The sequence below is a fragment of the Thunnus thynnus genome, chromosome 2 (genome assembly GCF_963924715.1).
Source record: "Thunnus thynnus chromosome 2, fThuThy2.1, whole genome shotgun sequence".
NCBI lineage: Eukaryota > Metazoa > Chordata > Actinopteri > Scombriformes > Scombridae > Thunnus > Thunnus thynnus.
The window spans coordinates 15,856,591-15,883,137 of NC_089518.1; the positions used below are offsets into that span (position 1 = coordinate 15,856,591).

Genomic DNA, 26,547 nt, shown 5'->3' on the forward strand with positions numbered 1-26,547 from the left:
CTTTGCAAATGTGGACTTCCATAGGCAGCTTCTGTTGAGCAGTGACAGCCAGGACTGTGCGAATGTGGCTATTGAACTGGCTGTTGGGGTGGTAATTGCACATTGCCACTTCTCTTAATTTACACAGGATTGCGACAGCTGAATGAAGCTGTTCAGTTTCTCACTATTCCCAATTTGAAAGTACTCCACGTTTCAGTGTGTGTGTGTGTGTGGGGGGGAATTATTTTCACCAGGATGATGTTTGTGTTTTATACTTGAAAATTGCCTATTTGCTAGTGGAGGTGGCGAAGCCGGCATCCTATTATGCTAACAGAAAAATGTGAATGGAAAAATTAGATGACATATAAAGAGACATTTAATTATGTGTGTAGAATAACCATCAAGGCAGCGTATCATATCTCTCTCAGTGGAGTTTTTTCCAGTCTTGTGCGTCTCTGTTTGATTGGCTCGTCTGTTCCGTCAGACTAATATCAGACTAAATTGTAAATGATGCGATGAAAAGTGTAAACACGACTATATTTTCACCTTTTGAACTTTGTGCACTGGCCTAGCAACAACATGAGGCTTAATTTACACAATCTCCACCCACCAAACTGTGCTGAAATACAGCTTTGAAGTTCCCTTGTAGTCCCTCTTAATAATGCTCTCAGAAACCTTCTTCTGGCTTTGTGGGCAAGGAGGCAGGTGACAGAATACTATATGTAAACTCTGGAGAATACTATTTTCTATGTGTTTGTGAGGCGACACAAGGACTGAAAAGTACAATTTTGTGTACACGTCCATTCATGTAGAGTTTTGGTTAAACCATGGCTGACTTGGTCAAGCAATGGTCATGATTTCTCCTCTTGGGATGCACTTGTTTTTTTGATGTATCCTAGCCGGTCTCATAGAGGAGGGATGGTGTGTTTTGGATGGCATCTGTTGTCTTTCCTTCTCCTCTGGGCTCCATGCCAGGCATGTGTTTGTCAGATGGCAGAGCTGGTAAGATGGAGGATTCTAATATATCTTGACACTTTCGCTCTGCGTTCTCCTTGACTGGATCATTTGTAGTATTTTGAGACCTTGGCACATTATAATTTGTATCCACATTCATCACGACTTAAATGAACATGCTGACATGCTGCCCTCTGAGCACAGATTTAGTTGTCTTACTGTACACCAGGATGTTTAAAGAATGTAATTAGCATTTTACTCATAATAGACCTGAGATTCATGCTGGGTTTACATGATGCCCTTGAAAAGATTTTTGTTTCTTGCATATTTTTACAAAATCAAGCCAACAACGTAATTTACCTTTTGAGAATATGAAAATAACAGTTTTGTGTTGATTTTGTAGATTTTTAATTTTGAATTCCATGACAACTGCACTGAGAAATTTAATCACAAAGATTTAATAATACTTGGTTTAACCTGATTGTGTTAGTTTCCTGGACTCAGAATAAGTCTGGTATTTTCTCTATAAATATTAGAATATTAACGCAACTCTGTTTCTTTTTGACATTTACTTTTGTCTTTCAAGTGAATGCATTATATTCTCCCTTTGCTCAGCATCTGCCAAAGAGGTGCCCTTAAGTAAAGCACCTAACCTCAAACTGCTGCAGAGCTGCATGTTGGCTTACATTAAGAGAGACTGCTCTGCAAGCACAAATTGCAGTTATACCGTTATAAATTGACAATTGATAATAAAAGAGACATTATCCTTCCCACACTACGACTTCACATCAGGTCAGTTGGATTAATTCATCACATATTGAAACAGCATTGCAACATCAGGATCTTGTGTGTGAGTCATTCAGTTTGGATTCTTTCTCGGTCAGAGAGAGAGAGAGAGAATTAATTACACTGTGTAAAATGGGAAATTTGAAGGTGTCCAGTCTTCAGCTCTCTTCTCTGGTTGGGAGAAGCAGATTTAGGTCAGGGAGATTTGGGGGTGGCAGAGCAGCTGGAGAGCTTGTTCTGGACTGTCAAAGCTGCCCTGTATACCATCTGGATGGGCTGATAGTGCAGCAAAGCCAGTTATCCTCTTTAGAGAACTGTGTGGATCTGCATAGTAAGAAGCCTTCAATGCAACTCTACCTCTGGTGCATCAAAATCAAACTTTAGGTGTCACAATACTGTTTTCCTCCATTACATTTTATGTCACATATACAGTATGTGTGTGTGTGTGTGTGTGTGTGTGCATTACACTCCACACAGACACAAATGTAACCTGGCAGAATGGTCTCGAGGTGTCCGGCAATCATCATCTCTTTGGGAATATAAATTCACCCTGAGCTCCAGAGAGTATTTTCTTCTTCAAACAGCTTCCCTCTGTAGCATGAGAACAGCCTCACAGATTTCCTCCTCACCTTCAGCCCTCCACGTCAGCACAGTCATGCCCGGGATGTCCAGGCTGTTCCCACAGAGTCATCCAAGCAGTCACAACTTTCATGCTCAGAAGCAGCCCTTTATGCCTCAGCAACAGCTAATCGGTAGAGACTGATGAAGACTGAACACTTAACACTGAAAGCTTTTACAGCCAGGATTCACATGTCAGATTTGAGAAGTGTAATGCAAGTTTGTTTTCTCAGATACCACCGTGTGACAGTTTGAGTGTCGGTGTGAAAGCGTTGCTCACCCCCCTCCACCCCACTTTGCTGCCTCCATGCAACTCACATTTCTCTCCGGTTGAGAGCGTTTCTGATAAAGCCAACTGAACAGAAATGCCTGAATAGTGAATACAGTTGATGAGAAAATCCCCCTTTTTATCCCTAAATCCACTTCTTGTTGAGATGCCATTTAGTGTAGTAATCGCGCCTCAAGCACCAACTCAGCTCAGCCTGTTGTGGAGCACTCTTCATAAGTGGAAGGTGAAAATGAACATCACACCTCTCAATTGAAGCTGTGATGCCAGTTATCATACCTTTGATTTCATTCCTGAGTGTTAATACATTTCGTGTCGATGCTAATGAGCACATAATCCTCTCTTTAATACAGTCCGCTTACGTGTGTTTTTTATTCATTGTGGGTTTTGAATGCCAGGCGGTGATTTACGCAGTGTTTTACAGCTAGGCAGTGTTATTGATCAGAGATGTTCAAACCCTGATGCTAAACTACAGCTTCCCATGTGTTATCAGATCTAGATTGGCAACCTGCAAAGTTTTCAGATCTCATGGAGTTTTACTGCTTTATTCGTTAATTATGGAAAACAAACACTTGAAAGGCTCACATTTTGCCCTTTGCGAATCCTTTTGATCATCTGGTATGTTTTTGTGACTGTGTTGTAGTTTTATATATATATAGCATACATATATAGTTTATAAAGAGCAAGATTATAGTTGGTTGTTCTTGTGCGTTACGTCATTTTGCTTATCTCCGCACGGACCACACACTGTGTGCAGCGAGCCTGACAAAAGACAATGGATGACTGATGCACAACACAGCATCTACACATCTGTTGTGCTCTTCTGGGGGAGTTTTGAGGGATGCCCAGCCCCTTTGAGAGGTGCTGGGTGTGGGAAGCTGCATTTGGGACACGGCACGGAAACTCCGCAACTCCTCAAACTCGGCTTTCACCAGTATTACATCATCCCTTGGCCTTTTTTCTCCAACCACATCAAAGAGTCCTGAGGCGAGGCCTGTTTACAGGGTAGGGCAAATAGATGGGCTCCACTGGGCTTATGGATGCCTTGGAACCAAGCCTCCGTGTATTCATGTTTTCTGTCACCTGTGAGCTCAAAAACTCACCCGAAACAGATGTGATGATTAAATTTTAAAAAAGACGCTCAGCTATGACATAGATATTTAAAGTCAGCAACCTGTTTGCTGAGTTACATCGTGTTCAAACTGACAATAGATCTGCATAAAAAAAAACACTGTGGCTTCATACATTTCAATGATATCACTGCACTGGCAGAGCAGGAGTCCCAACACAGCACTGTTTTCATTCTGAACACACGCTAAGAGCTTTATGGTCACCGTTCAACCCTGTCGCTTTGAGCAGCACTTGATCATGACTCGTGAAGTGATTTAATTCAGCTAATAATAAATCCAGCAAATAAGCTATTGTCACATTAAGTACCACTGCATGCATCTTAATACAATGTAGCCTTTAGTTATGAGTTGCCACACAGTTTTATTAAGCGATCTGACAAAAGGGCATGACATAGTTATAAAATAAAATACGGTTGATTGAAGTCACTGTTTTTCTGATGCGTTTCAGTTGGATGGTGATAGAGATGTTGTGATGCGATGAATGCCAAATGGAGTCCAATGAAGTGATGAGTCACAGAGGAGTGTGTCAGCAGTGAGGCCCAGTGAAGGCTGTATCTGTATCTGGCCAAGCCGGATACTGAAGGAGGGGGGTGTGGGGGGGGGGTGGTAGGATGTGGGCAGCGCAGTGTGCGGGTGGTGATGGATGAGGACTGAGCAAGAGAAGGACGAGGAATGAAACAGAATGAGGATGAAGGACAGAGAAGTCCTGGCCGGCCCGGGGAGGGGGAAGGAGACTGTGAGACAGAGATGGAGAGACTGAGAGTCGAGAAAGAATGAGGGTCAGAGAGAGACTAACCCACTCTCAAAATTGCTGATGTTTGCTTCTCTCAGCTGCACTGTGGCTTCACACTTAAATTTGCATTCACTCGGAAAATATCAGAGGAGTGTATCAGGTATGTATTTCTCCTCAGCTGACAGGCCTGTGAAGGTCAAAATGTTAATGTACATCAGAAGACACTGGAAGGGCAAAAACCTCCACTAATGCTTTTAATAACTTTCCACTTCTAAAAAAATTTTTTTTACACTGAAAGCATTCCCTGATGGTGTGAAAGCAAGTTTCCATCTCTGTTAATTTAATTACAATAACTAAAAAACATATGGTTTAGATCATGGAAATCCCAGAGCTAGATTACCACCTAAATTGTGTCAATCTGTCCACAGAATTTTGTGGAAATTCACTGACATTTTTGGGTTTGATGTCCTGCTGATGAACAGGTGTGAAAACATAACCTCCTTCATAAAATTAGTAAAGTAGGTGGTTAAGAGGCACTTTGAAAAAGTAAATGCAGACCTCTTGTAGCTGTGGGCAGGGAAGTTGTACAGTTTGGAGGCTTATTAAAGTAAATTTCTGCACAATGTCTCATTCAGATTGTGGTTTCTTTATAAATATTTAAAGCTTGGTTTAAGGCTGCATTTGATTTAGTATTAAACCTTGTAGCCCTGATAATGAAAATGTAACAGAGTAACAATTAAACTTTTGTGCATCATTTATAATATTATTATCATGGGTTTTGAGGTCTTTCCTTCCAGAGGAAATACAACATCTGAAGAAGACTGTAATACAAATTAAAGAGCCAGAAAGTAACGTTTTGTGTGCAATATTTAAAGCATGAAGAAACCATGTCTTCACCTCTCAGCTTGCACCAAATTAGTGTATTTCTACTTGCTTCATGCTCTCCAACATTGCACAGAGGGAGCAGAGGAACTGGGACTCGAGATGAAGAGAAGGATATCATGCTGAGGTTGACTACACTCAGCAGGTGGTGTGATTCGCCATTTTTTCTCATGTCCACCTCATTTCAAGGATGATCCAAGATTAAACAAATTCACATTCTTTGCAGTGTCATACTAATGTAAATGCAATTATTTCACTGTTAACACTGCAGCCTGAAAAATAATCCTCGACTGGTTTTTAACCCACATTTCTAATGACCTTCCAAATGGTCATCTATACTGGGAGTCCTGCCGTGGATCTGTGAATTACTGCTGACTTGTGGGTAAATGAAGCTTTCGCTCCGGCTGTGAGCTGTCATGACCTGTTTGAGAAAAGCGGGATTGTATTCATGCGTGCACACATGCTCACATACAGTACTCTCTCTTTTTTTACACACACACACATGCACACACACACACACACACACACACACACACTGTGGAGGCAGAGACAGAAGGATTCATCAGTCATGGAGTCACGCTGAGGGTGGCAGCTTAAAGGAAGTGGTGTGCTTTCTGTCTCTCATGGTCCCTCTCTTACGTTCTCTCTCATCCATTAGTTTATCTGTCACTCCTCACTCCATCTCTCCTCAGCAGTATGTCCACCCCTCTCTCTCTTTCTTCCTGGCCATCCTAGTGTGGCCTGACCTTCCTTGGGTCGTCTTCCTGTCTTCAGCAGGCCAGCAGGGGAGAGGGGCCGGCTGTTACCAGGCCAGCCAGATGGCAGTGCCTAACCTGGGACTGGAGACTTGGACTGGGGCAAACCCACTAGCCAAACTGGTGCCTGTGGCAGCAGACAGCAGCTCTGTGGGAAGCTGCCTCACCACAGCTGTAACCCCCCCCTCCCTCCTCCCTCCTCCCATGGCCTAAAATGCTAATTAGCTGTCTTTGACAGGTGAACTGGCAGTCCTGAATCTGTGCTGTAGCTCCGGCTTATATTTGGAGTCATTTTGTCACAGGTGGCGTTTTTGTCCCGGCACTCTTGAAAAGTTTCATTGTAGACTCTGACAGGAGGCTGAGCCAGAGCGGGATGAAGACGATTCAAGTAGAAAAATCAAGCCGATGACAAGGAGGTTTGACAGCAGGGGAGGAAGCTGGTGGGGGGTGAGAGGCAGCATGTGTTGAAGAGTTTGATGGGAAAGGACTGGAGTGTTCCTGTCCTTGGAGTGGAATCAACCCCCCCCTCCTCCTCCTACGACTTCCCACTTCTGCTACATCAGCTACAGAGGCTCTACATCATGTGTATCAATTGCACACGCCTGTTTTATTCCTCACCAAGTATTCGCTGCACCTTGCCTGAGGATATCCTGTAAGCCACCCGTTAATGAAGGATCACAAATCATAAAGTGCGCTTTACGTAACCCTCATTTCAAAGGAGGCAGAGAGCGCAGCTGTTTGACTCAGCCACTCTCAAAAACGCCGGCTGCATGTAAATGAAGTCATCTTGCTGATACATTAGAGCAGGGCCTGTTATCTGAGTGGTCAGGGTGAAGGAGGACAACTAATTCTGGTGGGGTAACAACAGCGCTGCTTTCCTGTAACTGAGTGCTCTGTATTCCAACCCATAAGTCAGGTGTTGAGATGAAAGAGAGGCCTGCCTGTGCTACATGGCTAATTTAAGGGATTAACACCTGTTCTACCAAGGCAGATTAATCCAAATCCTGCTTTAACCCCTTTGATCTGAAGTCGGGGTGATTTAAGGAGTGGACTGGCCTAATCCCCTCACAACAGCAACCAGAAACTTACAGGTACTTGATGGAGCAGCGGTCGTCATGCTACAGTATTCACTGTACTCATTACCGCAACTTTGTGTTCATTTACTTTTCCTTTCTTACTCCGTGAAGGGACAGAGTCATTACTGAATCCTTTTGTGCATCACTCCTCTCTCTCCACTTCAAAAGGGTTAATTTACATTTGATGCGCTCTCACAGGGTTAGATTAGTAAGGGCAGGAAGAGCTGTCATTGGCATAATAAGCCTCAAGTATTAAGGTATTACAGCCTGATCGTTGAAGGAAAATGTTTTGTTAAAGTACAATCCACAGTATCTGGTCAGGCTTTGACTCAATCATACTTTTTCTTTTATAAACCCACATTTTTAACAAACCGCAGCAACCAAACGAGACGCCACACTGGGTCTTAGAAATAGTTAAATATTTGCACAGTTATTTACTATTAATTGTAGTCTGTTCAAGACATCATCAGTCATAAATTATGGCTTTAATGCTTTAATGTGCTTATTATGATTACCAGATTGTGGTGTGTGCGTGTGACTGTGTGTGCGTGTGTGTGTGTGCGTGGGTGTGTGTTTGTGATGGTAACACATGGATACATTTGATATGAGACAGAAAATGAAAAAAAAAAAAAGAGAGAGAGAGACTGTGGGAGAATTTGGATAGATTTGGTGTGGTGTAGATGGTGGGAAGAAAGGTAATTGAAAAAGAGAGGCATGAGTTTGGTTTTGGGGTTTTTCTAAATGAGGGACTAGAGATGGGTGGGTCTGACCACAGCATGGTTTTGTGTGTTTTATGTGTATTTGTGTGTGTGTGTGTGCGTGTGTGATTGTGTGTATTTGTATTCATGGAAGTAGATAGACACAAACACATTTGAATACATTGTCCTGTTCCATCTCTATGTTTAGTATATAGACAGAGGAGGACCACACAAGATCTCAGGCTCATGCGTCGGAGTATGTGGCAGCGCTGTTATTATTGATCCTGCCACAGACGTCAAACCCCAGCGCCTATTTAACTGCCGGCCTGATTTAAACAATATGCTGGAGCCCGTTTCATCCATGTCCAAGACCGCTGAATTATTAAACACATCACGACATCTATGTCTTCACAACAAATCTACTGTTGAGAGACTTTGGGGGATAAACAAGCCCTTCTTCATTAGTGTAATTGTAAGAAGAAAGAGAAAGAAGCGGAAATTAGGGGATGGGACTTGAAGACAATAAAAAGATCATAATCATATGTCTTTATCATGCTGTGTGAAGAATCATTGATTAAACACTACGTCTCAAAAGCAAAGAAAGCTGTAAATAGCGTTGTCATTACTGCACACTTTACAGGAAAGAGATAAGCGTGTTTATGTTTTCTCTGTGGGACTAACGACCAGCTTTTGTGTGAATCAGGAAACAATGAATGCATTTACACTGCAGGGGCTTTTTTTTTTTTTTAATTTTTTTTTTAAATAGTATGTGGACATAAAAAATTTTTATACTTTCAATTTACAAATCATTATTATCTCAATTATTAGTTTTATTATGTTATTAGCACTCAGTTATTGTTGTAGGAGCCATGCCCACACATTTCCTTTCTGTTTTTACTTTCTCAACTTTGAACACTATTACTTTACCATCCCTTTATGTAAATGAAATTTGTAGGCTTGGTAGGTAGGCATCACATACCACTTGCTTTACAGGCAACTTATACTCCAACTAGTAGAAATCACTTGTACAGAGAAAAACTGCCAGTTGTATCTGCTAGCCTTTACAAACTTTGAGCCCAAGTTTCTGCGTTGATGGGCGAATCTTTGGCCCCTGTGCCACCTCTGCCATCCGCTACAGCTTCATTTAATGTGAGCTGGTGCTTCAGACAGTCTCCGTGTTGTTGAGTGTGATGTGACACTGAAATGAGATGATCTGCCTACAGCGCACATCATTGAGCGTGCAACCTGCCGACCGACCGGTGGTTGAATCGAGTACTTACCCTTTGCACTTTTATGCAACATTTTTGGTCATTGAAGACCAACTGATTACACTATATGAACTATATGTGAAACTGCGTAGTGAGCAGGGATGCATCCAGCTGAGCGCTGACCCAGCTCGTCCTTCCCGGTGTGAGTGAGTGAGAGTTTCACTTTCACTTTGCTCTGCTATGAGTCTCCAGATGAACCGTCCTGCTCTCTGTGGAAAGGACCCAGCAAACAAATAAGATTTGGAATGGTTTTCAAAGCCCGTGACATCAGCCTTTGCTCGGGGCACGTTGGGTGGTCAGTGCATGTGACCTTCTCATAGCAGGGCTCCCTAACCCCCATCCATCCCTATTAGAGGGCATTTTATCAGGGACAGCAGCCAGAGTGACACACTCCCAGCTGGGCTTCCCTGGAGAAAATGCTGTGCAGTGCAGGGAAAGATCCCCACAGTGCACTGAGGTGTGTGTGTGTGTGTGTGTGTGTCTGTGCGTGCATGTGTTGTTACTGCATGTGTGTGTGGAGTTGTTCTCTGCAGATAGGACCCTGTGACTCTGAGATATGCACAGGCTCATTAATTAGAGGCTCTCATTATCCCCCCTCAGGCTCCAGACACTTAATCAACACCAAGCTCCAACTAAGACACACGCATGTACACACACACACTCACACACACACACATGCACTCATGCACACTCATCTCACACGGTCCACAGCAGGCTAAATTCTGACACAACATCATCCAAGAATAGAGTACTGTAAAAGAGGTGAATGAATGAATGCTGGTGGGGGTTATTTGTTTTCAGTGATGTGCGGCACAACAGAGTGGGTGGGTGTCAGTGCTGTTTAACACTTTTATTATTATAATGTTGTTAAGCATTTCAAGACAGATTCATCCATCTGCCATGTCTCACTATGAAAGCAATCTGTCAAACACTGTAAATTATATTCTTACTTTACAAATTTCCACGCTGGAAATATGATAAATGAGTTTTCAAGGCCCATTTCTTTACGACTATTGCTCTGATTGTTTTTGTAATATCTAATCCTCATATGTCCGCTGTCTTCGAGTGAGACCTTGTAAAAGAGTGGACAGTCCCGTGCGTGTGTGTGTTTATATTCTCACAGGTGTTTGCATATCACTATTTACATACAGTACGTCTGCGCATGTGACATCAGGGCACATATCTCTTTGCTCTTGCTGTGGGATTTATTGCCTTGACAGTCCTTGTAATTAAAAGGCCGCTGTTTATTCAAATGGGGTAAGGATAGCGCACAGCGACACTCCAGTGTCAAGAGCAAGAAAATAAATTACCCTCAGACGTACAGTACAGGAGAGCTTCTGGAGTGCTGCTCCTCTGTGGGGCTTTTAAAAACCCTTTTTTTTTTTGACAGTTTTTTTCCAAACAGATTTTGTCACTATCATCTCGGTGATGCACTTTTTACATCATGTGGGCTGAAAAACGGGCGACGATATGCGGATAGATACATGCAGGCAAACGAGCGGATATGCACAGAACTGTGTCCACATCAGATAGGATGATTTCACAAATACAGATTTCTACTTTCTACAAAGTCTAGTTTCTGACTATCTCAAGTGGAACTGATTAGCTATGTGTTGAAGGCAGATTAAGACTCTTTCAAATGTGGCTGACTGAGCTACTTCATGCCACTAACCTCTGTTCATTGCAGTAGAAAATGTCTGCCTTGTGGAAAAAAAAAAAAAAAAAATCTAACAGTTGCAAGGATATTTTACTAGAATAATTCTGTGACTGTGAAGAAATGGTAATAACATTCCTAAACTGTCGGTGTCTATAAATCTATTTTCCTTCTCTTTGCTCAGTACACAGTGTTGTTAGCAAACCACAAAATAATTCATGTTTTCCTCTTTATGTCAGTTTTAAGTAACAATCCATGACACTGACTGTTAAGCTGGAAACGCAGCTCTTAGTTTTAAGATAGCCTTCAGTAGCGTGATGAAATATTTTAGGCTTAGCTGTCCAACCTACATTACATAACAGCAAAACTGACTCTATAAACTAGTCTAACTCATCTTTATGAAACCAGCCCCCCGATCAAAAAATACAGCGGAGACATTTTTGAGGGCATGGTTGGCAAGAACAAGAAAAGGAAGCACAAACTTTTAAACAGCTCCAAGTTGTGGAAAATGAAAGAGGGGGGTTTTTGTTTCCCTCTGAAGGCTGGAGTCTGATTTCCTGTGCGGCTCTGATTGGGAAAGCAGAGGCACGCACAGGGAGCCACTTCTGTATGGAGATGCCAGATGACAGGCTTCACTACGAACAGACTGTTGCCGAACAGCACGCTGAAGTGGCCTTTGATTGATCATCAAACATGTCTTTTATGAAACAATCTCTTGTGTAAACCTGCTTTAGATGGCGGAACTCCCGTGTCTGAGTGTGAGCGTGTGTTTTTGAAAGAGAACATAATGTAAACAGTATCTTTGGGCTGTGTTTCTTTACAGCATTGTAGTGCAGTGCCAACAGGAGTCAGAGGAAAGGTGGTGATAGGAATAAAGATTTGATTCGCCACAGAATACGGTGGAGAGCGTCATTCTGCTTGGGTGCCAGCTGTGGTTTTGGTGTCAAACATTTTGTTCGTGTTCATCCATGTGGATTACCGAGTGTCTTGAGGATTCCCTGTGCACAGCAGGAGTTTGTCCATAATGCCATATGTCAGCTTGTCCCCTCCTCCTACTTGTCTTTTGTTATCTGAGTGACCCCTAGGCGCACCGTGTACCCCGCTGACCCTGAAGACACACCAGCTTATTGACCGAGCCACAGCTCCATAGAGTCCATTACCTAAACCAATTTAACCACAAGCTTATTTCACCTGATTTCACCACACGTCAGTATCATCAGCATCGACCTCCTTTAATTCGCTGTTCTTCTTTGACACAGTACCAAATGAATAAACAGTAATATTGTTGCTTTATTAATGCTGTCACATATCCAGAGATTAATACGCTGGTTTTGCGCTGAAGCAACTCGGTTCAGTACAAGTAGTTCTGTTTTAAATGTTGATAGCTGCTCAGCTTTGAAAGCCATTTCTTTCTATGACTGTGGCAGTGATTGTGGCGAGAGGGTTCTAACCAGAATAACCATGTCCTCTGTTTTGAATTTAACTCAGCCCACTTTTACAATTAATGAAAGAAAGTCAGTCTTTAAGCATGGAAAAGCTGCAGATCTTTTCTCACTCTGGCCAGATAATGCCAGACAAAATACTTGGCAATGTTATGCACGTGAAGGCTGTGTGCAGTAAAATATTGCACAGTCTACTGTTTGTGACAGCTGCTCTACGAGCGGGAGGGAACAGGGGAAGTGTACATAAACAGGGTTGTAGTTGTCTCCGGCGTCCAAGGCTCCCCGTCCTTTGTGACTGGTGTCTTTTATTCAGGAATTCAATCTACTATTCCCACACAAATAATCAAGGACAGTAGCCTCTGCAGATAGAGATCAAGGCGGCAAGTCACAGCAGCAGTGGAGTGTGATGTTCTTTGAATCTCCTTAGCTCATTAACACCAGTTAAAACTGTGATGGGCTTGTGTAGTATTGCGGGGTTTAGAGCTGCTGAGTGGATGCACCTTGTCACCTCGCTTTATGTGTCAGACAGGAATATTGTAAACAGGTGAGAGCTTAAAGTAGATAAGGGCATTTAGTCAAGGTTTCATAACTGTGGTTTTAACAACATTAGTGTGACTATATTTAAACTGTAACAGGTTTATTATATGACCTGGTGCACGTTCAATTGTCATTGAAGTGGAAACAACGTGTATATGCAACGTACATCTTCACTTTGTAGACTAATTCAATATGAATCTAAACCTAAAGATGTTCGACCCACCAGGGTTGGCACACTGTATATACGGTACATTGGACTGGCACAGCAGGGTGGCACACGGCTAGAGAGGGTGTCCTGAGGTTCATTAGTTGGAACAGCCAGTGTTGTTCGACCTGGAGAAGTGTCCTTGAGCAAAACACCAAGCCACAGCCCGCCTCCTGTCTGGACGACCGCGTCAGCTCAATGCGTAATTGTAAAGCGCACTTTTTGGCAAATCTGTGGCCGGCGGCGCTATGACCCTGCTACCTTCTGCCTCCTCAGCTCCACTGCTCCAAGTCTGTAAACTGCAAGGCTGGAAGAGCGCAGGGAAGGAAGTCATCAGAGAGCTGTAGTCCAGTTTGTTGCTGTTGCAGGAATCAGGATATCCTTCCAGCTCCTCACAGAAATTCCAGGGATTTTTTTTTTTTTTTTGGTGGTTGTACACCCTCCTCCTGCTGCAAGTAATCTCCCCGCTTGTCGCGCTGTGTCCGCCGAGCTGTTTGACTGTTTCTCCACGAATACTTCCGAAAGTGTGTTTCAGCAACTGGAAAGGAGGATTTGACCACTGTGATGAATATTTCTGCATTTTAGGACACACTCCGTCTTTCTATCGCTTCCTTTGGATCCAAGAGGGAAAAAAAACTGGACATAGTCTATCCGCATTGCGTTGGACTAATGGTGTAACCTACTTACAGGGACGACTTCGTTTTCAAAAAGTTTAAGAATACATTTTTCCTGACACCCAGTCTGGATTGGTCGTGGAAGCGCCGATCCTGCGTACCGACTGAGGAGGGAGTGGGTTCATAACGGACTCGTACTTTGGATTTACGCACAGGAACCTTCCCCCCCTCCCCAAACATTGTCAGTCGACACCATGTGTCTCTAATTTATTTTCCGAGCTCAACTGTGGATTTAACCGGTGTATGATTTGTGTGGACTGTGCTGTCTCCCCTCAAAATTGCCGCAAACCCGAGACTCGCACATCATCATGCATCAGAAAATCTGCTGCAAAATTGAGGGAAGTCGCGAGGCAGCATGACTTGGGCTCTGGATTTCTTTGAATCTACATTCCTTTATCATATAATATCTTAATGCTGTTCAATTTTGGTTTACAAATATGATGAAATGGCAGCCCCGGAAGAAGGTGAGTCTGTCTGTTTTTTTTTTCCTTCCAATTATGGCGTAAAATATAACGTTTCTCTGGATCACAAGTTGGAAAGAGGGCACAGACTGATGGTCTCTCGTTTACTACAAATGATAGAACCAGATGGTAATAACAGCACTACTGTACTGTAACCAGAACAGAGTTTATAACAATATACAAGTTAATATTCCCTTTTCACGAAGATCTTTCTCACAATTTATACCTTTTCTCTCCCAGACTGTCTAAATGACTGAGTGAGACAGCAATCAGCTGTTTTGCTATGCACTGTATACAACTTATAACAATCTTCCATATTAATAATGCTGACTCAGAGCTATAAAATGTGTTGCAATGCCATGTTTATCTTTTTACTCTCTGTCCTGTATTGTTTTGCATGTTCTGTATGTCCTGCTCCTCTTTACATACAGACAGGCTTACAGTACATTGTTAATCAGGACTAATCAAGACATCAGTGATTCATGTGTCCTGTACTGAATCTCTGGAGTTGTGGACATATACAGTGTTGAATCCTGTGTCCGAATACGAAAATCACCTTTTGAGAATGAAATATAGATGGTGAAACACTGCACCTCAGCATGCATGTGAAAGTTTCAGAATGAACTGGCACCCCTCCTTCAACACATAAACATCTTTTAGGGGGTTCTTTAAAAGCGTGTGTCTTGGTATCTGGTTTCCTCGGTCAGACATACTTTTTCTTAGACAAATTTGTTTTCTTAAGGCATTCTCTCATTGCTCCATTTTCATAGCCTTCGAGTATTACAACATGGAAAATATCTGAAAATCATCTGGGGTCTATAAAAAACTGGTAGCACTAAAATGGCTATGGTTAGGATTTTTACCAGCAGGGGGCACTTGTCTGACAAGAAGCAGTCCTCCTGTGCTGAAGTGGGGTTTACACTGGTCTATAGGAAAAGAAAGAATAAGGATGAGCAACCCTTTTTCTTTCCTCTGTTGACTGTCTTGCATCATTGTGGCTTTTCTATTTTCCCAAAAGATTTTATTCAACAGCAGCATTAAACATTTGCAGAATTTTTTCCTTCTGGCCCAGACATTTTTGCTTTCTCAGCTGTGACATGATGATGATGATGATATCCTGTATGTATCCAGTATAAGGAGCATTAGTAACCAGTGCCAGAAGTAGTGTAACCAGCACTACTACTGGTTCTGATAGTAGTTGAGGCCCACTTCAGTGTGTTTGAGCTTAGAAACCTAAGATACCTCAATTAATTTACGTCTGTTGTTTCTTCCACATCATGTGTCACTAATGTGGATAATCACATCCTGAAAGATGAGATGAAAGTGAATGATCTAAACCGAGATCATGTTGAATTATCAACACAGAAAATAAAAGCTGTGTGCGTGCTCTAATGATTTCTACAGCTGTGCGGTTTAGAATCATCCATAAGACCCCCCTTTGAGGACCAAAAGCCTTTCTTCACTACAGGAATTGATTCCCAGTCACACTGCAGTCATAAGTGCTCAACCTGAAAATATCATAAAAAACACTGTCCTTCATATGCTCTCATCAAAAAAAGAATAGTGTGATGTTGATTAATTAACCTGTTGGTGATGTTGGATGCAAGTTGCATATGTATATGAACACATGCACAAACACAGGCTTACAAAGTGGTGAATATTTTGAATTACTTGCCACCTGCATTGCATGTGCATGTGTTTGTGGGTGTGTGTGTGACATTGTCACTTCAGCCTGAGCCTGACAAGGATGTCCTCTCGCTAAGATATTGCACAGAACAGGCAGGATGCTGGAATAAACAACCATTGTGCTCCACATTCAAAGGAAAGTGATTTTTCCTGAATGCAGTGCTCTCTTTAGAAAAACACACACACACACACACACACAATAATGTCACAAAAGGTCCTTGAGTTTTCCCATTCTGGCTTCTTGTATATCAGCTTTTCAATCTGTCTCTTTACTTCACTTGTAGTTCAATGGGAATCAATAGAAAGTGTGGGAGAATCATATTGATTCAGGCTGAGTGTCCAGTCCACCTCTTCATAATGGATTACACTAATGAGTCAAAATTCCAAATCTGTGATGTTGAAGAAGAGAGAGAGCAGTTCCCTTAATGTTGTTGGCAGATAGCTTATCTGTTCTGGAAAGAGAATGAGAGTTAAAGCCCTTTTTTTTTCTTTAAGTGTGATTAACTCTCTTTTCCTGCGATTTGGTGGAGTTGCTCCAAACACCTGAGACGTTTAAGAAAAAGTGTCCATTACACAATGGTAGGATGTGGAAGGGGAGGCATATGACTAAAGGCTGATACATAGTTTGGTTTCTGATAATAGCCTGACCAGGCTGTCTGCCCAGTGTTAATCAATGTTTTCTGCAGAGATAACTTATTTGATGGGCTTAACAGCCAAATGCAACAATGAACAGGTGGCCCCTGTTCTTCTAAGGAAAAGAGACACTTATGTTTTTTGTTAGTGATGCTAAGGAATGCTAACATGGCTCTTGCTGTGCTTAAAATGGGGCAGCGTGGGTGTACAGCACTGGCCACTGCAGTCCTCTTTGGTATATTATTAAAATATGGACAGTATATGTCCTGGGGGGAAGCTAACTCAATGAAGCAAATGGCATTGTGCCTAAAAATGCACTGAAATCAATGAAATCCACTGATAGTCTCACCAGGTCGCATTTAGAGAATGAAGAAGCTGTGGGATGCAGGTTTAAAATTCCACATTTCTGGGTGAAAGAAACACTATTTTTTGTACCTTTTGTATGTTTGTACATGTGTGCATACAAGTCCAAAGTGGTTTGGACATTAGTTATAGAAACTGAGATAGTTGGAATTCCAGAAACGTGAGAAAGTAGGGGAGAGTCCACAAGTGGCTGGCAAGTCTGCATGTCTTCTACCTTACTGTATCACACAGTGACTTCGACTGTGGTTTTTTCCTGGTCCATGAAGTTTCTTTTGCAACAGCCAGAAATCATTACAAGGTTGTTTTTTTGAAGTCATCATCACCTCATGTTGTCTTGAGCAGAATTGCTCACAACCTGTTAATATGTTGGGTGGTCTCATATAACAAAACTATGCTCTTCATTTAGAATTCGCATTATGCCTTGTGGCAGTATGACCAAGTCAGAGGGAAGTGACTGTTTGTTTTTGTGGTTGTGCCAGATGTTTCTGTGGGTTCCACACAGTTGACTTAAAACCTTCTCACCTGAGAGGGACAGGATGCCCTGCTCATGTTTCTGTGGCCAGACTCACTGGGAACTCTGACTTTTACTGTTAGTGGGGGCACTCTTACATCTCTGACCATGTTCATTGGCTTTTCACCTCGGGGGAGTTTCTCATGCTGCTTTTCCTCTTTGATTCGGTATTATTTATGAGCTCTCTGGTGGGGGGAAAGGGCTATCTCTCCCCCCAGCGCTCCATCAGTCCCTGTGACGTCTCCTGGCTGGCAGCAGCACAGCAGTTTTGGAATACATTTACAGCGGGGGGAAAACCCGTCAGAATGTGAAGAGAAGCGCTGGGAGACACACATCTGAGGAGAGAAGAAAGTGGGCAAAGCCGTCAGTAGGGGAAGGAATCACTTGGCAGAAGCTGAGTGTGCTGGACAAAGATTGAGATACATCAGAGAATAAATGAATGGGGCCTAAATTGTGGGATTGTAGGAAATGAGGAGATAGATGGTTGGATATTGAGGAGAAGAAGAAATGTAATTGCTGTAGAGCTCCAGATATTGAGAGAATCTGAGATGGTTGGGATTCCAGAAAGTGAGAGAAAATGGAGAAGGGATGGAGGCTAGAGAATAAGATGGTGCAGGAGATAGAGATTAGGAGTTTAAGAGTGAGAGGCCCTAGAGTGATGCAGCAGGGATAATTAATGATAGGGAGTGATAGCACCTGCTGTTCCTGATGCTGCGCAGTATTTACGGCCCAGCATGCCAAGTGGAACGGGATGCGGCTGCGTGGCCAGCCCCCCTGGCCCATCCTCCTGGGGGTATGAAAAGACAGGGGTGAGGGGGTGGGGATTGTGTCAGGTGAGGAGGAGGGGGGTGGGTGGGGGGGAACAGCGACTCAGCAATTCAGCTCAAATTTATGTGCTGTACTCGCTCCCAGTCCACCACCTCCCAATTGGGAGAGCTGGACAGAGATGGAGGACAGAAAGAAGAGCTTCCAGGAATGCAAGGCCTCCCTCGCTCTCATTGTGGCGCAGCGGTCTGCAGTACCCACAAGCTGCAGGCACATGCCCAGCAAGGTACTCTTGGGAGTCCGCTGTCAAAATATAACAGGAGAAACAATAGAAACAATGGTGACTGGGCCCTCCTGCTCACATTAATCCTCATTCCTGGGACCTGCACATTCCACAGTGTGTGTGTGAAGATGGATTTTTCGGATAGCAAGTTGTAAATGCAAAGATTGATTTATGTGTGGAACAGTCCATTTGTAATGTTTTCCTCCAAGCCTCAGAGCACTCATTTCTGATTTGCTATAGCTTTCCTTTACCCCCCAGTGCCTCTGTTAGAGCAAATGAAGCTATGTTTGAGTTTATTGAGGTCATTGTTCCAGGGGTGTGGTCAGCTGCTCTCAGGGCTCAGGAGGTGCCTGCCTCCGGGTGCCTCCACAGGGAATAAAGCAGACCTGACTTGATGGAGCACATCAATAGGAACACATTTCCTTGTTCTATGAGGTGGAACAGTCTTCTACAGGACTTAAGCTCTATTCTTTTCATTCTTTTCATTGGTTAAGCTTCTGTATTATGTACTCAGTCTTGCATATACTGTGAAGAGCTAGTGTTTCATACATAAGCTGGCTCAAACATGTTTTGAATATAGGCTGTCAGTGGCACTTGAGACACATCCCTGCAGCATATGGCCTGAAAAACATGCATACTTTTCTCTGTTTCACAACATTTATCAGAGTACAGCTGCCAAAACCGCAGTTCCTACATTCCTTTATAACTCCACACTGGACTTGTTCCAGTGGGCCGGGCGTAGTATCAGCTCAGTCTTCAGGCCCTGCAGCTGTCTCCATCTGACGCAGTGCTGGATGTTGTGACAGACATTCGCTGCTAGTGTGCTCTAAAGAGGGGACTGTGATCCAGCTTGGATGGAGACGTGTGAAGAGCACCACTAATACCACCCTGCCTCATACTGACGCCCCTAAATCCCACTAATTCCATCTCTTCTTTTGTCAGAGATGGGATTCATAAGCCCTTCTTTGAAGGCTCAATTTTCCAGGAGTGTGTCCATGGCTTAGCTGTAGCCTCATGTAGCCATAGCTAGACATTCCAGTCCTGTCCAGTCTGGGTTGGCACCTGAGTGGTCAGCTTCTAGTTCTTGAGTAGATTATTGATGACTATTGTGTGTGAAAAAAACCAATCAATTAACCCCCGAATCTTCATAGCCACTGCCCACTTGGACAAATGGTACACAGAGCAAGAGAGAAGCAAACAAGATTAGTTGGGGCCTTGCTCACCCTTTCAGTCTTCGAGAAGGAATAGGTGCCGTGCAGAGTTTTTGCAATCAAACAGTGTAGCAGACACACACAAATGGTCTCAGCGGAGTGCTTCTCTAGGGGTCACAGACACAACTAAGCCCACAGCAGATTGTTTAAGTTCCCCTTACCATCACTATGGCCTATCTGGCCCTACCTCTTCTTACTTTCCCTGCCATGCTGAATGTGGTGAGGGCAGCTAAGGAAGGTTTTTACTGCTGGCTGTAAATTCATGCAGGAAGGAAGGAGAAATGGTGCTGAGCACGACCCACTGAGCCCTTTCCATCTCTGTGTCTCAAGGCTCGGTTTAGTTGCTATTCTGTTCTTGTAAGTTTGGAGTTATTTATATGAGGCTTGTACTGGGATACTTATGTCAGGCCTATGTTTATAGTTGCTAAGATGTGGGCCAGGAACACTTCCATATCCTCCGTAGGCTTGTCTCCTTTGGGAGATTCATGATTCCAGCTCCCTTAACAAGGCAGACAGACAGGTGGTGACTGACAGGCATGCTGAGATAGATTCAGTAATGAGGACTGTAGAACAAACCTCCATGGTCCACCCCCCATTCTTCACTATTTCAAATGATCTCATGCCTCATAGATTTTATATATTTAACTGGGGGTTCTGTTGCAGTCTACTTACATTATAAGGCTGTCTTTCCCTTCTGCCCCGTCACCACAGCTCCTCTCTGCCCTCTCTGAGTTCACCCCGACGATGTTCCCTTCTGTTCTGCTCGTTCTTGTGGTTGTCTACGTCTACGTAAACCTAAGTGTGTTTTGTTTGTTTGTTTGTGCCACTCTCTGTAGCCTACATTTGTGGATGTGACTGGAACCTCAATGTGTACCCCACCCTTCCTGCTCTGGTAAATTGCATTGCCACCTTGCTTTAAAGGAGCTGTGTAAACGAAAAAAAAATGTGAAAGATCTGTTTGTGTGCCCGTGTGTCAGCTTGTTTTTCCCACATACTGTGTCTATTTGTGCATTTTAAAATGCCCTTTTTGTTTTTGTCTTGAAGTGTCTTGGAAAATGATTGTCTTGACAAGCCAGCGATATCCTTGTGTCAGATAGGACATGACTGATGGAAACTGCGCAATATTATTATCCATCAGAGATACTGAAATACTGTATCTTCTACTTCTCTCTTCCAGCCTTTTATGATCCCCTCCTCCAGTCTTCTCTGTTCATCTATATTCCTGTGACTGGGGTCAGAGGCCACATTAGAGCACATATTGTTCAACAGTCTGGAGAGTGCTCCAGTTACCACTGTGAAATCTCAAGCATCAGCGGCTTCTTAGCTGTTTAAATATACTGTGTGAGACTGAACACTGCTACAGGGGCCGGCCAGACACTAGACAACGTCTATGGTGTGACGTTACATTATTTTAAGTATTGCCTGCCTTTATAGCTGTGTAAAATGTGTTTGCTGCCTTCGCCACCTGTCTGGGTGTTCTGCATGATGAAACAGAGCATGTTTAGCGCTATGAATGCTACTCTGTCTTCTGCAATAAAAACTGGTATATGCACTCGTTCCAGCTGCTCCAATGAGGGCTGTAAAAAAAAAAAAAACAAAGATACATAATCACTCATTGGAACAAAAGACCATAACTTGGCACAGAACAGTGTGTGTAACGCTTCAGGTGTGAAATTACTCTCCCAATTTACATTTGTGAGTATATATTATCCCCTTCTTCTTCGTCTTCCAATGAACAATGTTGTTTTTTTCAGTTGCAGTGAAGGCTGCAACTGTTGTAATAGTATTTGCTAGGTGTAATATTTGCTAGTAGTATCTTTGACAGACTGGTATAGTTCAGCTGCCCTATTAGGTCTGAATGAAGCTAAGGTACAGCTCAGGTACTGACTCAAACTGGTGAGCCTTGTGGTATAATGAGTGGATACATTATACTCCTCAGACACTGAATACTTCTCGTTTGTTGCCTCTGGATAGTGCGCCGTTTTACAACAGTGCCCTGGGGTCATTATTGTAACACACCCATGCTGCCTGGCATTTGGACATGTGAAATTATCCATGCCTGAGTCTGTCAGCGAACACGACTGCATGTGTCCATCAGGCTCCGACCAACAGCAGCAGCCCCTCAAAGAGGCTAAGCTGCCTGCCTTTTAGCAGGTCCTTGTCAAGATGTACATCTGAATTTGCACACAAAATTCTCACCTGCAAGCCTCGGGTTTTATTTTCTTCCAGACAACGGGGACATAGTATTATTTATAGCCTTGCAGTGCACACAAGCTCAACAGCTATCAGCTTGAAACTCATATGAATTCATATTAGGTCCTCATATCCACTATTGTTGGTTTGAGCTAAGCTGTTGACATTTACGCCAACAGATCCATTTCCCTCAGCTTTCTATCACTCCATCCCCTCATTCCTCAATCTCAGCATTGTGCTGCCGCTCCGAGCTAGCAGAATAGGGCCTCAGGCAGAGCAGGTGCAGGCTGCTGTGATGGTGGCTCTTCTGACACACACACACACACACACATACACATGGGCACACCCAGGGGAGACGGGTTGGCTGTGGTACCACTCTCAGTGAAATGGCAGACCAGGATTGTTTGTTGGAGAGGAGGAAAAGCTCTGTGCCGGTTGTATTTCGCGGTCTAAGTAGAGAGTGAGCAGGTGTTTAGAAATTAAAGCAGTCCTCAGTGTGCCAATGTGCTCTTGGTCCCAAAAGAAGTATGTTGATCTGGTAAAATCCTGTTCATTGCAAATCTGTTGACAATGCCGAGCGTTTCTCTGCCAGTTGGTGTTTTTGAAGTGTGTCTTTCTGGCACTGCGTTAAAATTCTAATTTGATAAGTTGGTTTGTCCCTAATGCTGTGATTCTGCATTTGATGAAATTATATGGTTCAAGGCATTAATCAGTGGAAACTAGCTAAATCTCTTGGCTAAGATGCATTGTTTTTTGTAAGATATGCAATAACTTTGCTCACCAAGATATTACTGCATCGGATATCTTGCAAATAGAGTGTCAGTGACTGTACAAACGTATCGGAAGAAGTCCTGTCATATATATATATGGATGAATAGTTGTTTCGTGAGGAATACACTTTGGATATCTTCATGTCAGAGTTATAGTGTGGAGAAACAGTTTGACATGTAATCTCTTGCTCTTCTTGTTTCAAGAGTGTCTGTCCTCTCTTATTTTTTCATGCTGCGTTTTGTTCAGAAAAATAAAAATTGACTTGACATTTGAAATGGATTTCTAATCAAAGTGAGAGGCAAATGTAATGGCTGCGTGATTGAGCTGTCAGTCTGATGACTGTCTGCGAGACAGCTTTGATAAAATACTTTGGAATTCTTTATTTCTACTACATGAGTAATAATTAGAAACTGATGAAAAATGTTGAACAATAGAAGAATTGCCGATCAGCGTGTCACATTTAGGGTGCTGCTTTTCCTCATTGCACAGTACATGTGACACATGTTTCCTTTGTAAATGGAGTTTGTCAGTCTTGTGAGCACTGTGTGGCAAACAGATGGACTGGCAGGTTGACAGATAATGGAGATGCGAATGTGGCGGGCGACACTCCTTCTGAGACACCTCTTTGACTGTTATCACAGCCACTTGTCCCCCATTCCTATGAAGAGGGACTCATTTAATTCCCTGTCCTCGTTTCCTGCAATGACGGAAATTGTCGCCTTGGCACAGGAACTGCTCATCTCAGGAAACACAAAACACAAAACAGAAGACAGAAAGAGCGTTTTCTACCTTTCATCCAGTACGCATTCTGTGACCTCCGTTTTTTCTCATTATCTATTGATGCACGTGCTTAGTTGTCTCAATCAGAGCTCGTCTTTAAGTGCTTTCCTGTTTGGGAAATTAGCGTCAAATGATCTTGTTTGAGTGCCCGTCTCTTCTTGGCTTGTGTGATGGTTAGTCTCAGGGGATTTGTGAGAGGATTCAGATCGGAGGTTGTTGAGAGGAGGGGGAGTTATGAAACCTGATTAGAATATGGTTTGAGTTAATTAACTAAGACTTTTTTTCTCATTCCATCTATATATGTGTAATCTAATTACAGATGGTGGTTTTCCAGTTCCTATCAAATGAAAATGTAACTGGTCCCATGAGAAAGGAAAGGGGGGGGGGGGGGTAGAGGCAAGAAATGATACTCCTCTCAGCTGCCCACCCACCTCCTCCACCTCCTGGACTCATCTTCTCAAAGCTGTGCTGAGGAGTTAACAGATGTGATGTCAGCGCAATCAAAAAGCTTTTTCTCCTCCATTCTGCAGTGCTTAGTTCAAACCAAGCGCCTGAAACCGCCAATATGTCTGCCGAAGACGCTGTAGGTGTCTCACTATTTAATGAATTTTGATCAAAAATGCAAGTATGTTTGTTGCAGAAAACAATGACCTGGTTTCTACACGTGTCTTCAGACAGCTAACAGCTCCATAAGTTATGTTGTTCTCTGTAGGCAACAATTTACGCATGTGACGAGTTGAACATAAATTGCATCATGCTTTTGTTATAAAGGAGAATGATGGGAACATTGTAAATGAATTGTAACAGAGCTATGGCATTACCCTAAGAAATGGTGGGCTACAGAGTGTTTCAGCTGCAGTGTGGACCCCAGACATAATTACGAACAGATGTCAGAGGACCTCTCATATTCGTTTCTGTCGTCCTTCCACCGCCTTTGTTCTGCCTGCGTCTTCCAACTCCTTTACATCTTTCTTTCAAACTTCTTCGAGTATAGCGAACTTCTTCATGCTGACATCTTCTTTTGTTTCTGCTTGTTGAATATCTGAGCAGCTCTTGTCATGGTAGCTGATTGGAAAGATCAAGAGCCGCTCTTCAACTCCAGTCTCTTTGTATAAGAGAAGTTAAAGGCCAAAAATGCAATTCAAGCACTTCTGTCTACCCTCAGAGATGACACTCATATTAGTGCCAACGTCTTGCTTTCCTGTCTCACATCTTTTTCTTCCTTTTTTCTCTCTGTCTAAATTCAAACCCCTCATCTCTCCACATCTACCTCTGCATATCCTCTGTACTCCATCTTTATGTCAGTGTCTCTTAGGAAGAAACAGCCCTTAGCTGTAAATTGGCCCATTTCTCACATTTCATTTTGGAAAGTTGAGGCAGGTAGAGACGAGAGGGGGAGAACCTGCTAGCCAAGCACATTGCTAGAACTGTGAATTCATTAGTATTCCCGGGTCCTTGAAACAAGAGAACTCAAATCAGCCAGAAATTTAGTTTTTTCTCTATTGCATCTCACTGTAAGCCCATCAGCGTATGTACACAAGCATCTCATATACTGGTCATGAGATGAAACAGAAGCAGGCAGTTAACACAGAACATTTTTCAGCACACCAGCCTCAGTGCTTTCCTAAGTGAAGAAAAATATCAGGACAGTTCCATTATTCTGCAAATGTGTAAGTCCGTAAAAGCATAAAATTAGATATCTGTGGAGCATAAAATTAATTCTGAGACCTCTACAAAAGGTCAAAGGATATTTTCAAACTAAACCCATGATTAGCTTCTTGTTTGACATACAATGTTAATGCTCGGTAAGAAGTTACCCAGTGTGGAATTGGTATGTCCAGTCACACATTAATCCAGCTTTGAAGTCTTTTAAGTCTTTTGTGACCTACTAAGGATTACGGATGAATTTCCCATATTGTCCTGATGCATGTACATAACATTTGAGACATTATTGAAATTCGTGGTTGCAGAGCATTTTGCTGTTGTAGCAGCCTGTTCGTGCTTGCCGTCCCATTTTTCTCCAGTCGCTGCTTTTTTTCGTGGTCGGAGATTAGTGGGAGGAGGGTGTAGCAGCCAATTACAGTTATATCTTTGTCCAACCGTAGACTCCCCACTGTCTGCAGCCACTCTCCTCAGTCAAAAGAGCACCCCTCTTTTTCTCGGTAGCCCAATTTGTCAAGATCACTCATTCAGATTGGTGTCATTTTGAGTGGGGGCTGGCGTCTGCCTTTAGAGAGGAATGATTATGGCGAAGCAGATGAAAAAAGGCAAAATGCAGATGATCCTTAATCTCTTTTGAGGAGTCGTACCTCCTCTTGCTTTTCTTCGCCTCTTTATCTCATGATCCCATTTCCTTTTCGTTCAAGGTCTTCCTGGTGTCCCATTGACCTCTCGTTTTATTCCCCTTGATTTCTTTCTCTCTTGATTTCTCCACCCTTCATTTTCTCTTTTCTCCTTATTCCCTCTTTAAATTTACCATACTCCACTTTTTTTCTCCTTCCTGCTTCCTTCTAGTCTTTCTCTCCTCTTGGCAGCTGACTCCTTTAATGTGTGTGGACGACACAGCACCGACCCCATGTAAATATGTAGGCTAATCTGGGCTTTCATTAGTTTGTGTACATGAATATTGCATGACTGGTTCTCCTGTGCTAGCCCAGATTAGTTCTCAGTCTTTTCCCTTGGTTAATTGAAAACCATTATAACTGACTGCAGTCAGGAGTCGTGCTCCAAAAATCTCCTTTCTCAGGCTGTGATGCGGCTGCTCTGATCCCCCCCCACCCTTCCCCACCCTCCCGTCAAACCCAAAGCCCGCTTTTCAAATGGACACCAATCAAAAGGCTCTTCTGGGAGAGGCAGAGCAGAGTGTTGGGAAATGAGGTTAAGTGCGCAGACTGACCGACCTTCAATATTGCAACGCAGTCCATATCAGAATCTGACAGCCCGTGAGAGTGTGGAAAGAAAGGGCTTGGTGGGACGAGTTGTAATTGGACTGGGATACCAGAGAGTAGACGAAGCATTTAAGGCTCCATCCTGTCTATTTTCAGTGCATGAAGGGTATGAGATGACAGATTCAACCTCTGTGTTGTTTTTTTTTTTGTTTTTTTTGACAAGAGCTTCTGTCTCCTTTTGACCGCAATAAACAACACAACGTTCACAATACATACACTATATTCTTAATTCAGACTGGGTGGTAGAAGTCTACGTGACAGACCG

The 26,547-nt window shown here is 43.0% G+C and overlaps 1 protein-coding gene across 3 annotated transcripts in view; it reads left to right on the forward strand.

Annotated features, from left to right (window-relative positions):
• The window catches only part of LOC137194276 (tetratricopeptide repeat protein 28-like), a 168,406-nt gene that overhangs the window by 36,973 nt on the left and 104,886 nt on the right, over window positions 1–26,547 (forward strand). The window contains exon 1 of one of the 3 annotated variants that reach the window (XM_067606039.1): window positions 13,037–14,141. The exons of the other annotated variants lie outside the window; for them this stretch is intronic. Within the exon in view, the coding sequence (XP_067462140.1) occupies window positions 14,115–14,141 (27 nt within the window). The 5' untranslated portion in view covers window positions 13,037–14,114. Of the gene's footprint in view, window positions 1–13,036; window positions 14,142–26,547 lie in introns of those variants that run through there. 3 annotated transcript variants of the gene reach the window in all.